The 16,227-nt window shown below is 45.8% G+C and overlaps 1 protein-coding gene across 1 annotated transcript in view; it reads left to right on the forward strand.

Moving 5' to 3' along the window:
• POLR3B (RNA polymerase III subunit B) overlaps positions 1 to 16,227 on the forward strand; it is a 1,027,565-nt gene that overhangs the window by 255,669 nt on the left and 755,669 nt on the right. Inside the window, exons 7-8 of the mRNA XM_086921773.1 lie at positions 4,082 to 4,173; positions 14,313 to 14,430. Of these exons, the coding sequence (XP_086777899.1) occupies positions 4,082 to 4,173; positions 14,313 to 14,430 (210 nt within the window). The remainder of the gene's footprint in view (positions 1 to 4,081; positions 4,174 to 14,312; positions 14,431 to 16,227) is intronic.

Genomic DNA, 16,227 nt, shown 5'->3' on the forward strand with positions numbered 1-16,227 from the left:
CGATTGAACAGAACATCTGTTATGTGTCCGCTTGTCAGATCGGGCAAGTAGATTTCTCGAGGCTGGCAATGCGCATGGAGAGTTCTTTCTTTTCACTGGGGTCTTACATGCGGGTTCCGGCCGGAGGAATCCAGTGATTGTTGCCCTGGATAGGGCATATGTCATGTTAACCTGACTGCCTATTTGCAGACAGGCCAGTAAAGCCAGCTGATGCTTCAGATGTATCAATATCAACCCAGCAGTAACCCAGACTCTAAATAGAGCGGGGCAGCAGCTAGTTTGGTGGGGCTGGAGGGTCACCGATTTACATGTGATCCCATTCGACCGAGCTCTAAAGGAGACCCAAAGACTGTTGGTTCCTCAGATACACTTTTCATACTCTTCTGCAAAACAGGCCTTCAAGACTTCAGTCAGTCACTGAGTTATGTCTGCCCTCCTGAGTGCATATGTTCCACAAGTATTACTGCCTTGACAGCCAGATCCACAGGGAGGGCCATTGGGTCCACTCAGTTCTGCAAGACATCTTGGTTTAAGTCTGCATCACGGACCCTTAACCTTTTGAAAAGTACTGCTTTGGTATCTATTCTAAAGGTGAGATACTCGATCTAACCATTGATTCCCCACCGCCGTCCCGACTACTTGTTCTTTGGAGTGTACATCTGCAACATCATATAATGGTCCCAAGTTCTATATCGGGATGCTGTGACCAACACATTGTTTAGGCTTCTCTACGCCTCAGGATGCGAAGTAAGTGAAGAAATTGACTTGTGTGTGCAGGGGTGGCACCTAAATACAGCTTTGCTCTCTCACTTACTGGGTGGTGCGAGTTCTCCATGGATCCGCATGGTGCCACAAAGAGGCACGTAGGAGTCATTACTGGGATAATTCTCTGGGTCCAGTAAGGCACCTGGTAATCTGTAGCTTGCACTATGCCCTAGAAGGAGTGATATTCACCAAACCCCCCTCCCCCCCCCCCCCCCTCACCCCCACCCCCGGGCATATCAACTTGGCAGGAAGCTGTTTTACAATGTGAGAAAGCAGAAAGAGGCACGCTCCATAGAGGAAAATAAAAAGGATTACGGATAACACCAATAGCTATCGAATGGGACGCCCTATTAGAATCCTTTAAAACCCTAGACATGCTGATCACCTACATTTTTTTTTTTTTTTGGAAAACCTTTATTTTAGCATTCAGTAGAAATACAAGCATGGGCCTACAACCGCAGGGGCTGGCCGCTAGTCAAATTAAATCGTCGATATCACATTACGACACAGCTCATCAGCCGACAGCCCAAAGGTCCGGCAGCGATTCAGAATAAAACTTGTATTGGAATGCAGAACTGGATTGCAGGACAAGACAGAGGTTTCATTTTATATTATATAAGAGAGGATCAGGTGCCGTACAGTCGAACAGGAGAATGCGGGGGGCAGGGTAAAAAACAGGATATACATATAATGACCACTATAATGGAGATTTGCCGCCAGAGCATATAGGTCGGTACAAAAGAGCACACAATATACATTTCCATGTTGCGCCAATACTCGAGGCCTGCCCGCCCATAAATCAGGATGTCATAAAAGCAAAAGCACGAAATACAAGCATACGATAAGAATCCGAATGGTTCGGAGCTATACTGACCCTACGAGAAAAGAGAGAAAAAGAGAGAAAGGCCTTAGAAAATAAAAAAGGCAAAATAAACCCCCCCCTTCAACCCCCCACCCTGCACCCCTGCAAATGGCTACAGCCTAACCCCCCCAGCAGCGTGCCTGTCGCCCCTAATAACTAAAACCCCAAAGGAGGGAAAAGAGAGAACGGAGGAGGGCATATCAATGTGGGCTCCCAGCCCCTTTAGACCCCCCGCCTGAAACAGCCACCCCCTATCACTAGCAGACAAACTTATGACAGCAATGTAGAGTAGTTAGAGGGTACCGTGAGACACCGCCCAGCCTCTTAGAGCAAACAGTTGCAGGTCCAACACTTGTAAAAGCCATGCCAACCCATCCCGATCCAGCCGATCTTAACCTTGGCCCTTCCGAACAAAAACACGAACCCCCTCCAGCAAGACCCAAAGACACACAAAGAGGCAATATAGGAGAAAAGAGTCAGCAGAAATCAGCCCATGGCTATCAGCAGGCAGTGAGTCCTCAGGAACTGTAGATGCAGACGAACTCTCCCGCAGAGATGAACAGTCCCAACGCGTTTTGAACAGGAGTCGTAGCGTCACCAGGAAGGGAGAAGATGACCACAAATTAGATGGAAAGTCACAAACAAAAGTCTCCGGGAGGGGAACGCTTGACGATATCTCCAAATCCGGTAGTTGTGGAATGTTCAGCAATATCATGACATCCTCGGGAACACCGGCCACCAGGGCACCATCTGATAGTTCCAGTACTCGTTTCCTCACGGGGTTCTCGCACGGAGTCAAAATGGCCGCGTTTGGAATGGCTTCAGAATCCTGTTTCAACAATAAGGAATGGCCCGGTTCCACCAGGAGCATTTCAGATAGGCGAGTGTCCAATTTGCTCATCAAAGTATCAACATGTGAGCGGAATGCCCAAAGTTTTGCCAGTATTGACCTCAGCGATGGCTCATGCGACGTTTGGTCCATATTCTCATGCTCGATAGCAATCTCTATCACCTCCCCGGGAGAGCACGGCATCCTCGGGAGGGGGGTGACAGACAGGATCTTGCAGGTGCGAAGGGCGACCAGTCTTTGTTCGCAACCACGGTCCACCCAGTTATGGCCGCAGGCCGGTAACCCCGAGCCCCGGAGGGAGCGAACCGGGTCCGCGGGACAGGGGACCCCACCCGCAGCCAGCAGCACGCAGACTCACTCTTCCATCGATGCTGAGCAATGACAACGATCGCAACCAAATTCGGGATGAAACAAAGCATCCACTCCGGTCGACCGGGCCCAGCCCGAGTCTCCTGGCCGATGTTGTTGCACTACAGTCTGGCTGTGAAGGTACTCCAGGCCCCGGCTTCACCGCTGGAGCAGGCCGCAAACTTAAACTCGATGTAACTCCGTCAAACAAGCCGATAAAGGTTTCCGGATTTCACCATCGGAGTGCGGGACAGTTCATGCACACAGAGGCTAGGCGTTAAATCAGGATATCATGCAGGATATCGCGGCGGGTTACGAAGGTCGACGGAGCCGGGAGCCTAAGCAGCCATCTTGCTTGCTGACGTAGCTCCTCCCCACCAGTAGATTATTGACGGTGTAACACTCAAATAATGCGCAATAGATATCGTACGTATATCTTTACAAAATTGGTACTACCCCGGATATTCCCATATACCATACCGTATTAAGGTTACTGTCCAAGTTTGAATCCATCAGGAGGGTACTGACAATATAACTGAGTTTGCCCATGTCCCGACTCTGAATGTTGATTGCCGACAGTGGGGGTGGCGGGGATGGGAGGGAGTTTAAAGTTTACCATATTTAGGGATAATAATGTATTGTATACAAGCTCCTCACAGCACGAGTTTTTAATTCTGTACTGATTAAATGTCTGCTATTGAACTGCATTTGACATTACGCAAGATGCATGTAAACAACGGAATATTTGGTCATACTGAAAGTGCAGAACCATATTAACATCTTGCATTATATGTACTATGAAAACCCAATAAAGTTTGTGACAAATAAATAGAATGATAATGACTATATCATGCAAACACCTTTCTTTACCATAGACTTTTTAGAGTCCGTTTTTTTTTTACTTGAGTTAGTTGAGTTGTCTTACTACCTTATTCATAGTTACCTAGAACTTCCTTAGATCTATTTAGAGGTCTATATAACTTAAAGTTTAAGGTTCACATTCCTATGGACTCGACTTATTTTTAAATCCATCTATATTGAAAATGAAATCGAGATTTATGTAGTCCTAGGGGTTATATAAAAACACAGGCTTTTTATCATGACTTCCTAGAAGAAGCTTGTATGGGATACTATTAGGGTGGAAAAAAACTTGTGGATATGTCTGAGTGTTGTACTGTTATTTGGAATTCCGTTGGCTGTAAAAATATAATACATGCATAACTTATACTTTTTGATTATTTCTGTTTCTGTTCCAGAATGCCCATAATGCTTCGAAGTTCTAACTGTGTTCTGATGGGGAAAACTCCAGCTGAGTTTGCTAAACTTAACGAATGCCCTTTAGATCCAGGTACAGAATTAATGTTGTGATATTTAGTTTCTTGCTTTTTCGCAATTTCATCAGTTCTATTTCTTTACATTTTGAAAGGAACCTCAAAAAGATTACACAAAATTATTACTTTTGGTTTGTGTCCTCATTACTGGTTTCCATCTAATGAGCGATTTTTATTTTTCAAGATTATTACATGCAGTGCAATTGTAGCTAAAAACAAAATACAACATTTCTTATGCAGTTTGTAATGTCCAATCATGTACAATTATCTCCCCCACTCTGACCAGGTCGGGAAATCCTCCAGTGAGTGCCTTGTTATTTGTATTTTTTATTGTTTGGAGTGCATAGGAACACAAATGGATGTAACATATAACACAATTGCTCATTTCTTTTTCCGTTGTGTTTTGAATTTAAATAAGGCATAATTCCACCAATTATTATGCAATTGTAAAAATGGGCCATCCAATGTTCTAATCTTGCTTGCCTTGCATGAAGTGAGTCTTCATTTAATAACACAGCACTTTACTGCTCATTGTATAGTATTTTAAAATTCTGTTCACTCAAGTTTGGTGTGAAATTAAATCGTACAGTCTCAATTTAAAGATTGAGATGATTAGGAACATTTCACCCATAATTTACGCAAGCAAATTTTAGCACCTCAGCAACTATGTTCCTGCTTTTCATGATTGTAATTAAGTGAGTAACTGCGTAAGAACAGCATAGCTCTAGGTTCTGTAGGGTGCTTCAGGAAGCGGGCTTGAATCGTGGTTCCAAGTCAGAAGTATCGGAATACATTAAGTGAGTTCATGTTGCCTAGTGCTTTAAACTTGAATAGAGTCAGAAAGATCCCTCCCGGGTGCACATCACTCCTATGATTGATCTAGCTGGGGATGTGCCTCTGGTTCTGATGTCAGTATATGTATGACAGTGTGTATTATTTACTAAGAGACATTCAGGTAAGTACAGTATTGTGGCTCCAACACGTCCATACACTTTCGAAGTCTTGGGAGGAGGCTGGACAAATATTTATTTTAGAGCATGTGGATCCACATCCCCTCTCTCATCATCAAAATGAGGAACATATTCTGCTTTTCATTATTGCAACAGGTCTGATTTTAGATAGCCTGGTGGTCCTTCAAGCCTCTGTACTTCTTGGTTCAATTTTTGTAGTTCTGACAAATACATCTTTTAGGAGTCCTTTGATGTAGGCACTTATTAAGCTGCTGCTTTAAAAGTTCTTCACATCTCTCCACCACCAATGAATGTCCAGATCTTCTACAAGTGGGGATAGGTTACTTGGAGAACTTTTCAATGAATCCTACTTACTTCTCTTAAAGCTACAACTTAAGACACTTGGCTCATAAAGTACACTTTTTACAAGTGGCTTAGCACTGTTTAGTTTATGCAGCATAACATTTCTTAAGTTCTTGTTATCTGCAGTATGTCTTCAGACTCACATTTTTTAAATTTTCAGTATTTTTATCTTATCCTCATGCCACACTATTTATTGCTCGCTAGTTTTGACTTTAGTGAGGCTTGTGAATCATAACACCTTGTCTAGTATTGTCTATGACCGCATTCATTTGTAAAACCATTAAATCCCATTCTCTTTACTATGCCTTTTCTTCTGATTTAATTGTTTTTATTTGGGCAACCTCCTGAATGTGTTTTTTTTCATCACCTTAAATGCTCTGAAAGCCTGGCATGTGGCACGTTACCGATGTAGAAATAAAATCAGTGATTGGTTTGCCAATTTTAGCATTTGTTTTTAAACTTTTTCATAGTTTCCAAGTTCGGTTTATGCTTTATACTTACACATATGTAGATATTTTGTAAACACTTGCTCATTCCTTTATCTTCAGACCAGTGGTGTTTATGGTTAAAATGATAATGACTCCCCATGCATGTATAGCATTTTGTTGTAGAATTTATGCATCACCTCGAATCACTATCAAGGCTGCATACCCATCCAATAGCGATTGTCCAACCTGACCGCCCTTTCCGAGTGCATTGTAGGATAGGTGTGGGTTTGTAGTGTGGCTTTTGTTGGAAGCATTGTGTATAGTGTGTGAGGTTAGAGAAATGGCTCCTCAAGTTGAGACATTATGTTTTCCAAATCATCAGTTGGTGCAGAACAGTGTGAGTTAAGGCGCTGTTGAGCATGCAATGAGAGCTGAAATTTGTTTGTTTTGATGAGTTTGTATAAAAGAGAGCATCCGATATGGGTTGATGCTGGGAAAGATCTTTTAGGTTGGACCTTGTTTCCTTAGAATAGGTTTATGTTGCGGATCATGAAGTCTTTAGGATGCATTTTAATGCTAGGGAGTATTTGTTGATAGCTCTGGTTGGAACAGGAGTTCTGGTATAAACAAGAATGTCCTTGGATGGGTGTACTGGTCGTGGGTATGTTGGTGAATCTGCTGCGCCTCAAGCCATGATGAGATTTGTTAGATTGTTACTAGAAAGGTAGTTCAAAGTGAAAAATCATGGTTATTTTTATGAGAAAGATTTGAGAGCTGGTGTGAGTTTGAATTTGGTTTTTTCTTCTTTGTTTTTCGAGTTAAGGCAGTTTTTCAGATATTTAACTATTGAGATGAAATGATTTGCTAGTGTCTTGGGTCGTTTTTGTAAGTAAATGGCTCTGGATGCAATGCATTTATGCTTGTTGAATCAGGAAGTTATTCTGAAAAATGTATTTGATGTCAAGTAACTCATGGGATGTGACCTGAGAAGGAGTATTTTTTTCTTTCTTTTTTGATAGTATCTTTTTGTAATTAGGAGTATCCTTGGAGCAGATGATTGTAATTTGTAATTATGGTATTTGTTTTATCTAGTGTTTCTCCAGCATTCTGGCTTCTGTTTTTAGTGGTGTGTATGTGTCAGTCTACTTGCTTTTTGCTGGCGTTTTGTATTTGAGCATTACCTGAATGAGATAATGTTGTCAAGGACAGTTGGGGGCCACACATGGAACTGTTTGGCTGTTGTCCCGGGGATAGTAAGAAGTAGAGATCAAAGAGTAAGTAGAGCTGGTTTCTTTTGACAACTTTTGGGAATTTTGGGGATTTTAGAATTTGATTGGATTGTATTTGGAAGGATGGACGGAAGGGTGAGGTGGAAGTACATAATGTGATAGTCTGTCAAAAGGGTGTCAAGCAAAAAGTCAGTGATGCCAGGGTTATACGATGGAGGTCTGTAAATCAGTAAGAATAAGTATGTAATGATAGGAGATGGATGTATAAGGATTCACATTGTAAGGCAGTAAATGTTGTATGATTGTGGTTGGAAGATAGTTTTTGAAGACCATGGGATGTGAGGCTGTATATAGAGGGTGAAGTGGAGAGATTAAAGGAAAGGTTGAAGGAATAGTAGCGTGACCATTACATTCCTACATACAGAGCAGTGCCTTCACATAGATGGTAAGAGAGGGTTGGGGAGGTAATTAGGTTAGTAGGAGAGCTAATGGAGATCCTACAGACCTCGTTTATTCCAAATCAAAGGGTATAAGATTAAAATGGCATATGGTAATACCGGAGATTTTTATCACCAACCTTATCTGTACAAATATGTTAGATTTCCTGACAAGCCTTTCATTAGGTGTCGAACCCCAAAACAATACATAAAAGTTGTAATAATATTAGTGCATCAGCCCGAGAATTAATAACTACGAAACTACATACAGTTGAGATGAATCCTTTTAGATGGTTTGATTCTGACTGCACAGCTGTTCGCATACAGTTAAAGTCTGCCATTCACACTAATCGTAGATACCCTTCAGAGGTTAAACAAGCCAGCAGCAACTTCAAAGCTGTTTTGATGGTGCGTAAGGCCAAATCTGAAAGAGATTCCTTACCTTAGAATTACCCCCAGGCGTCACTGGATCTGGAAAGTTTTCATCAGAAAGTAACCCTGTGCGTCAGAAGGTGGCGTAGTGCAGCTCCGCGTCCGTCGTAGGCATCGTGATCACCGGGATGATGTTGCGGCAGCTACTTAGACGCCGCCCTCGCACGCTGGCATCAGTTCTTTCTTTTTCTGCACCAGCAAGCGCAGATCCAGAGAAAGCGGCACCCCCAGGCAATTTTTGACTGAGTGTTTTGGGACTTTGATCTCTGTGTTTTTGAGTCTTTGACTCCTGGTGTTATAGGGATGCCCGGTTTCAAGTCTTGCGAGGTTTGTCTCCGCATGATGTCAGTGACGGACCCGCACCACGAGTGTCTTTATTGCCTAGGGCAAGACCACAACCCCACGTCGTGCCCCGACTACCAGGCCATGGCTCCGAAAACTTTGCGAGAACTGTCCCTAAAGTTGCTAGAGGCCTGGGAGTCCGCTCCGGGCTGTTCAAGGTCCCGGGACCGTGGGAGGTCGAGGGAACGGTCGCGGAGCTGCCACCATCGTTCGACAAAGTCTTCGCACTCTGGGTCAGGTAAGACGAAGCACAAGAAGTCGAAGAAGTTGCGTCGCTCTTTGCCTTCCCCTAGCCCGTCACGCGACATGGTTGAGGTTGCGTGTGGTGCCACCCTGCGGCTCCGGGGGCGCTTACGCTATTGCCGACGGCCTACCCACCTTTCCTGGGTCCGTCGGCGACTCCGGCCCAGCTGCAGGATTCCTGTCAGCCATGCCCCTCCTCATTAACCCGTCGGACCCCGCGGGTCTGACTGGGGGTCCTCGCCCTTCTTCGTAGATGGCTCCGGCTCCTAAATCGTCGATGGCTCTGGCCTCGGCGCCGCGGGACCCCCATGGATCCATGCATGGATCCAAGCCGATGTCTGTTGACCTCGTACGACCTTCACTGACGTCTATGGCACCGCCGCTGCCGATGGCCGGCACCCTGGCCGATGTTGCCCCCGGCTTCCACCCCGACATGGAGACGGTGCCGAACCGGTGTCGATCAACACTGATTCCGACGCCGATGGGGAATTTTTATCCCTTTCTCCATCCTCCTCCTTTCCCACCTACCCAGCATGTTATAGAGGACGTGCAGGACTGGGAGGGGTCTGAAGACCCTCTTGCAGTCCAATGTGAATTAGACGCGGACTGGGCAGAGGATTTGGAGGACGCCGGTGATCTGAATGTCTCTCCTGAACCTGGCGCACTGTCTCCTTCTACCGTCGCTATGGAGGAGGGTGTTAATTATTCAGTGGTGTTGCATAGGGCAGCAGAGGCTCTCCACCTCGAGCTCCCTACAGTGGCTGTCAGGGCTAACCTCCTGACAGAAAAGCTACGGCCGGCGGCTTCCTCTGCGGAGCCGCTGATGCTCTTTAATGATGCACTTTCAGACGTTCTTTTGGGCACCTGGTCCAGGCCCAACACAGGGGCTCCTGTGGATAGGAACGTGGACCAACCCAATCGCCCGTCCCCGGGCGAGCCCCATTTTTCTCTCCCAACACCCTACCTCTGAGAGCTTGGTTGTCCAAGCCTCTACTTCTCTGAGCCCATTCCCTTCCGCACCTCCGGACAGCGAATCCAGGAAACTGGAGCAGTTTGGGAAGAAGATTTTCTCTTCCGCCAGTTCAGGTTTGTGGTCTGTGAACACCGCATGTCTCTTGGGCCGTTATTCCAACTCTGTGTGGGATACGGTGGCGCAGGTGCTGCCTCAGTGTCCGGAGGAGGCCTGGACGGTGCTCTCCCAAGCTATTGCTGAGGGGAGAGATGCAGCCAAGTTCACTATTCGTTGTGGCCTTGACACACTGGACTAGGAAGGTTTGGAGGCAGTGGAGGTGGTGGACTAACCCACCACGGCAGGTCCCACATCTACGGCTGCGCTGAGACTGTTGCTGCACAGGCCTGTGGCTCTGAAACGAGCGTGTTTGGGCACCCCCTCCTTGACCACAAAAGGAGCGAAAAACAGAAGTCAAAGGAGTGCGCGTGGCCGAAAGGACCAAGGACTTGACTATAGCGCTTCAACGCACTATCTGCCTTGTCGCTAAAAAGGCGAGTGCCATCAAAAGGCATATCCATCAAAGTGTTCTGGACATCCCCTGAAAAGCCAGTCGTCCTCAGCAAGGTGTCATGGCGTAGCGCCACTGTCATGGAAACCGCTCTGCCCAGCGAGTCCGCGGTTTCAGGCCCATCAAATGTCAGTGGGCCTGAAACCGCGGACTTCCCCCAATGGCTCACCATCACTTTGGACAGGTGGGTTTTACAGATAGTCCGAAGGGGCTACTCACTCCCCATCGAGATTACCCCTCCAGCCATGCCACCTCAGTACCACCACATGTTAGGGGATCACTTGGCACTTCTCCAGCAGGAAGTTGCGGCCCTCTTGGCCAAGGGGGTCATCGAGTGCGTTCCAACGCCAGAAGCAGGTCGTGGTTGTTACTCCCACTACTTCCTGGTTCCAAAGGAGGACAAGGGCCTGCGTCCTATCTTAGACCTTCGGAAATCCCGAAGGAGAAGTTCAAGATGCTCAAACTTGCTCAGGTCTTGTCTGCCCTAGACCCGCAAGACTGGATGGTAGCGTTAGACTTGCAGGACGTTTACTGTCATATCCCTGTCCTGCCGGCCCACCGGTGTTACCTGTGGTTCACGGTAGGCCACGAGCAGTTAGAGTTCACTGTGCTCCCTTTTGGCCTTACCAGTGCCTCTCAGGTGTTCATGAAAGGGATGGCGGTGGTCACACCTGATCCCCTCTCAGAAGCTCCTCTTCATCGGAGCGGTCTGGACACGGCACAGTTTCGGGTCTATCTTCCCAATCAGCGAGTCCGGGACATTCGTGCTGTGATTCAGATCTTTCAGCCTTGTCCTGGGTTTCAGTTAGGATGACCTTGAGGCTCCTGGGCCTAATGGCCTCTGCATCATGCTGATCAATCATGCCAGATGGCATATTCGGGCTCTGAAGTGGGACTTGAAGTTCCAGTGGGCGCAGCATCAGGGGAACCTGTCCGAGTACGTCCAGGTCTCGGTGGGCAATGCACGACAATTGCAGTGGTGGCTCACGAACTAGCATTGGGTAAGAGGCAACCAGAGCACACAGTGGTGACGGATAGGTCCCTCCTGGGATGGGGTGGCCACATGGGAGAGGTGGAGATCAGAGGACTCTGGCGGAGTCCAGGCTCCATATCAACCTTCTGGAGCTCTGGGCGATCCTACTTGCACTGAAGGCATTCCTTCCCTGTGTCAAGGGAAGAGTAGTGCAGGTGTTCAGACAACACCACCGCCATGTGGTATTGCAATAAGCAAGGCGGGGTGGAGTCGTCGACCCTTTGTCAGGAGGTTCTGCGCCTCTGGACGTGGCTGAAACACCAAGGTATTTTCCTGGTGGTTCAACTCTTGGCAGGTTCTTTGAACGCCGCCAGGACGGACGAACTCAGCCGCAGGTGCATGATGGATCACAAATGGCGTCTTCACTCGGAGGTGGCACAAGGACTCTTTCAATAGTGGGGAGAGCCTTGGTTACATCTATTCGCCACCGAAGAGAACGCGCAATGTCAGCAGTTCTGCACGTTGGAATTTCCAAGGTGTCACTCGCTCGGCGACGCTTTTCGTCGCGAGTGGAGTTGCGGTCTATTGTACGCCTTTTTGCATATACCACTTCTACCCAGAGTGCTGATGAAGATCAAGCGCGACACGGCCCAAGTCATTCTTGTGGCTCCGGACTGGGCTTGAAGAGTTTGGTATCCCAAGCTACTCAGTATCCACCTAGATCCCCCGATCCTATTGCCTCTTCTGGAGGATCTTCTGTTGCAGCAGCAGGGGACGGTCCTTCACCCGAATATGTCGAGCTTCCACCTCCATGCGTGGAAATTGAGCGGCGACAGTTGATTCCATTTGACTTGCCTCCTGAACTGTGATATCATTCTGGCAGCCAGGCATCCATCCACTAAATCGGTATACGCCTGCAGGTGGAACAAATTTGTGGCACAGCATAGGCTGTGGTTCCCTTTTTGCCCCTCTTTCAGAAGTCCTTTTGTTCCTTCTTTCTTTAGCCCGGCAGGGCTCTGCTCTGGGCACTATTAAGGGCTTCCACCCCAGTTCAGACATGGCCATATGCAAATCATGGATTTAGGCCCAGATCTCTGTACTGGGGTGAATGTATGACATTGTTCTGCATTCTGTCCATCAACTGTTGTTTTTGCATTTGTCACCCCGACTTGAGTCCTGTGCTCTTCACACCACTGGAGTCAAGCTATCCTGGCTGATAGCCAGCAACCGGTCCTAGGATGCTTGATTCCGGTCCAGGGAAGACATGGCTTGGCAGTTCGGGCTGGACTGTTCCCATGAGGCACAGGGTCAAGACTGATTTGCATATGGCCATGTCTGAATTGGGGTGGTGTGGTGAGCAAAATAACGATGGATTAAACCCAGATATGTGACTGGGGGTGAATGTTTTGCCATTGTGCAACATTCAGTCCATCAATTGTTGTTTTTACATTTGTCACCTCGAGCGCAACGGGTATGCTCAGACGTGAGTCCTGTGCTCTCCATGCCACTGGAATCAAGCTATCCTGGCTGATGAAGGCTGATAGCCTGAAACCGGTCCTAGGATGCTTGATTCCGGTCCAGGGAAGACATGGCTTGGCAGTTCGGGCTGGACTGTTCCCATGAGGCACAGGGTCAAGACTGATTTGCATATGGCCATGTCTGAATTGGGGTGGTGTGGTGAGAAAAATAACGATGGATTAAACCCAGATCTGTGACTGGGGTGAATGTTTTGCCATTGTGCAACATTCCGTCCATCAATTGTTGTTTTTACATTTATTATTTTTAGAAGAACGCATGGAATCGAGTAGGGAATGAGCACTAACTAAGCCTCATGTTGTTGAATATACTCCTGTTTGCATAACTATAGGCCCGGAACCTTATTTATCACATATAACGGATTGTAGCCGGCGCTTCCTTTTGACCCTTTTTAGAAAGATTTAAGACTCCAACTGCTGGTTGAGAATACCACATCCTGTGATCTGCATTCCTCCCTCTGGTTGGGCAAACAGTAATTATGGATAATTTCTTCACAGTTTCCAAGTTATCACTCTCACCTCTTCGCTTCAATTTGTTGCCATTGATGAGAGATCTCAACTTCTTGTTTAACATGTGCCATGTGACAATTGGGAGAAAGACTCGATGCTGCTTTACCCACAAAACTCGCCATGTATTTTATCTACTTGCTTTTCTATCTTGAATGAGACATAGTCTCTTGGTCTGGATTTATAAGTAAAAACGACTCATGTACACGGTACATCATTGTTAGCATTTTGACATGGCAGTGACACTGCACTTTGATAAGCTTTACCACGGTTATATGTTGAATCCTTTTACCATTGCAGTGTTAAAAAACAAATACATCTGAAGCTTGGCTGGTGTGCGTAAAGTACTGGATTTAGAAATAAACTGGTACTATTTTTCACCAGTTTACATATGCTTAATAATAAAATACTTGATTTGGAATGTAAAAGGTTTGTTGATAGTGCTTACTTAAACATTTAGAAAAGAGTTATTTTTCTTTATTGGTTTTCATAATCAAGAAAGAGAAATACAATACATACATTTGAATACAAATAAAGAGAAAAAGGAAAAAGATTACAACAGAAAAACAGTCACCGTGATCATGAATGTACATGACTTTTCTTTACTGGGAGTGCATTGCATCAAACTCTGGTAATCAAATATAGGAGACCTCTGTATATGCTTCAAATCAATTCAAAACTAGAGTACCTGCCAGTAAGTTCCTCATTTCTGGCCTTCTAAGTAGCTTTTATATAAGCTCCAGAAGTTTATCGGACGGCTCCTAGGGGGAAGCAGTTCACTGTATGATTCAGTTTGCGTATTGTAGAACAGCATATCTCTAGACCATTGAGTCAGGGTGGGTGGGGGTCCGCGCGCCCAATGCATTGCTATCACTCGTTTTGCTATCAGGAGACCCATGTTAATTAGGCGCATTTTTAAAGAAGTTCTTTGTCACACTGCTTTCTTTTCTAAGCATAGCCACTCATTCATACTTATAGGAGCCTTATAGCATAGTAAATTCTGGGCTTGAAAATACTGATGTCACAAATGAGAACAAGTTACCAAATTATGCATAGGATATTCTAAAGGGGTATATTTCCAAACTCTCTCTCTCTCTCTCTCTCTCTCTCTCTCTCTCTCTCTCTCTCTCTCTCTCTCGCTTCTTTGTTTTTGAATATCCCAGGGACATAAGCGCTTCTTTATCATTTTTTTCACAGGTGGCTACTTTATTGTCAAAGGTGTTGAAAAAGTAATTCTCATCCAAGAGCAGTTGTCTAAAAACAGAATTATTGTGGAAGCTGATCGGAAAGGCGCAGTAGGAGCATCAGTGACGAGGTATGGAAAAGGTGTTTTATGAAAAGATGCTTTGATATCCAAGGAGCTGCAACTCCCTCCCCTCTAGATGTGGCCAGCTCCTTGACACATTCTACCTGGAAAGAAACTGAAGTCCCGCTTTTGAAGCAGCACTTAGCCTCGTATAACGCTGTCCAAATGGTGGACCAAGTCTCTGTCCCTTCTATCCCTGCCTAGTTATCACCTCCCCCTCAATGACCGTATATTCCCTCTATCTTCTTCTACTTAACAGTCCTCCCCGATTATATTGTAGCTCTCTAAACCCTCTAATACCTTTATCTAGGTTTGTGCTATGCTACATGAAAAGAAAGATGAATTTGCACTGTATATTTTCTTTTCATCTACTTGTACAGAGGTCCTTTACGGGGCTTGGGACCTCCAGATACCATCCTTTCTTGTTTGTTTCACTGGCTTATGACTTATGTTTTTTTGTACGGAGAAATCCACAATCTGAAAGTCCGTTGTTGGTGGTCATCTTTGGAGGCATGTTCAAAATTTGAGGTTAGCTGGAAACGGTTGCACCCTTGCTCTCATTCAGGATAACCATTGCCCCCTTTTACTAAGCCGCAAAGGGACTGTTTGCGGTGCTAGCAGACTGTAGTTCTCGTGTTTAGTAGTATTTAGGTCTTGGCATCAGACAGCTTTAGTATTGTGTTGACAGACGACCTGTTGTTTCCAATACTGAACATATATTTAGAGTGGCCATCAAATCTGCCCCTTGATCATGATTTGAAGGGCTTTGTCTATTTCAGTTTTATGCTCTTGATTCAATGGTTTTACTTCTGATGGCTGGGTTTGTCCTCCCCCTCACCCCCGTGTCATTCCAGTTTCACTATGCTCTTATTAGATGATTAGTATGCTTCCACTGCAGACTGTATTCAGCACTCCAGGCATGTGCATCTGTGCTCTCTCTCACTGCTTCTTTCTCTTCCTCCCCGCGTTACTTTAACACACTCGCACACTTTTCCCGATGCTCACAATGCCACTCAATGTGTTTATTTTTTATTTCCTGTATACAATGTATATATGTATGTATGTGTAGAGGGATCGATGTGCTATGATTATCTTCTTGGGACCTATTGTGCAAGTTGCTCAAGAAAGTGGCTACCCATTGGGCTGTTCAGGTCCGAGGTGGATTTGACATACTGGTTGTCTTCAGACTGTTGCTCCATGTTACTGCAGCTGATGGGCTGTAAGAGAAAAAGCATTACGTACTAGTAAAAACAAGTTTGCCTCTCTCCCTGAATTTCCCTCTTCAGTTCGTCCTGTGGAGGCTTTTGCCTCAGAACCAAAGCGCTGAGGCTCGACCACAAAAGACACCGATGTGGTCTGAGCAGCCCGACCTACAGTATCCACTTGGAATATCTCTTAGAAACACACTTTGAGGTTTAGTGAATGCTGTTACTGTGTCCTGCCCGGAGAAGGAAGAAGCTGTACTGTGCTACAAGGATAGGAACGAGGGTCTGGTCCCCTGAATGTAATTGTGTTGATGCTCCCCAGCATTTCTGCTTATAGGAGACTATTTGAGAAACCAAGCTTCATTTATGGAAACTCCATGGCGGATTCATTTGGGTAATCACTATGTGGAAAGAAATACTGAAATCATTTCTCCAAGCCTAATTGAATTTGAACTGTATTTTGTGTAACCATGGAGAGTCATATATCTTGATATGGTGGCTTAACAACATGTTCTGCGGTTCTTCCTTGGCAACCAGAATGTCTTAGAGTTTTGGAGGATGCCAGGCAGAGGAGAGCTGGCAGTTGCTGACAGAGAACGTG

The sequence above is a fragment of the Lissotriton vulgaris genome, chromosome 1_1 (assembly GCF_964263255.1).
Source record: "Lissotriton vulgaris chromosome 1_1, aLisVul1.2, whole genome shotgun sequence".
NCBI lineage: Eukaryota > Metazoa > Chordata > Amphibia > Caudata > Salamandridae > Lissotriton > Lissotriton vulgaris.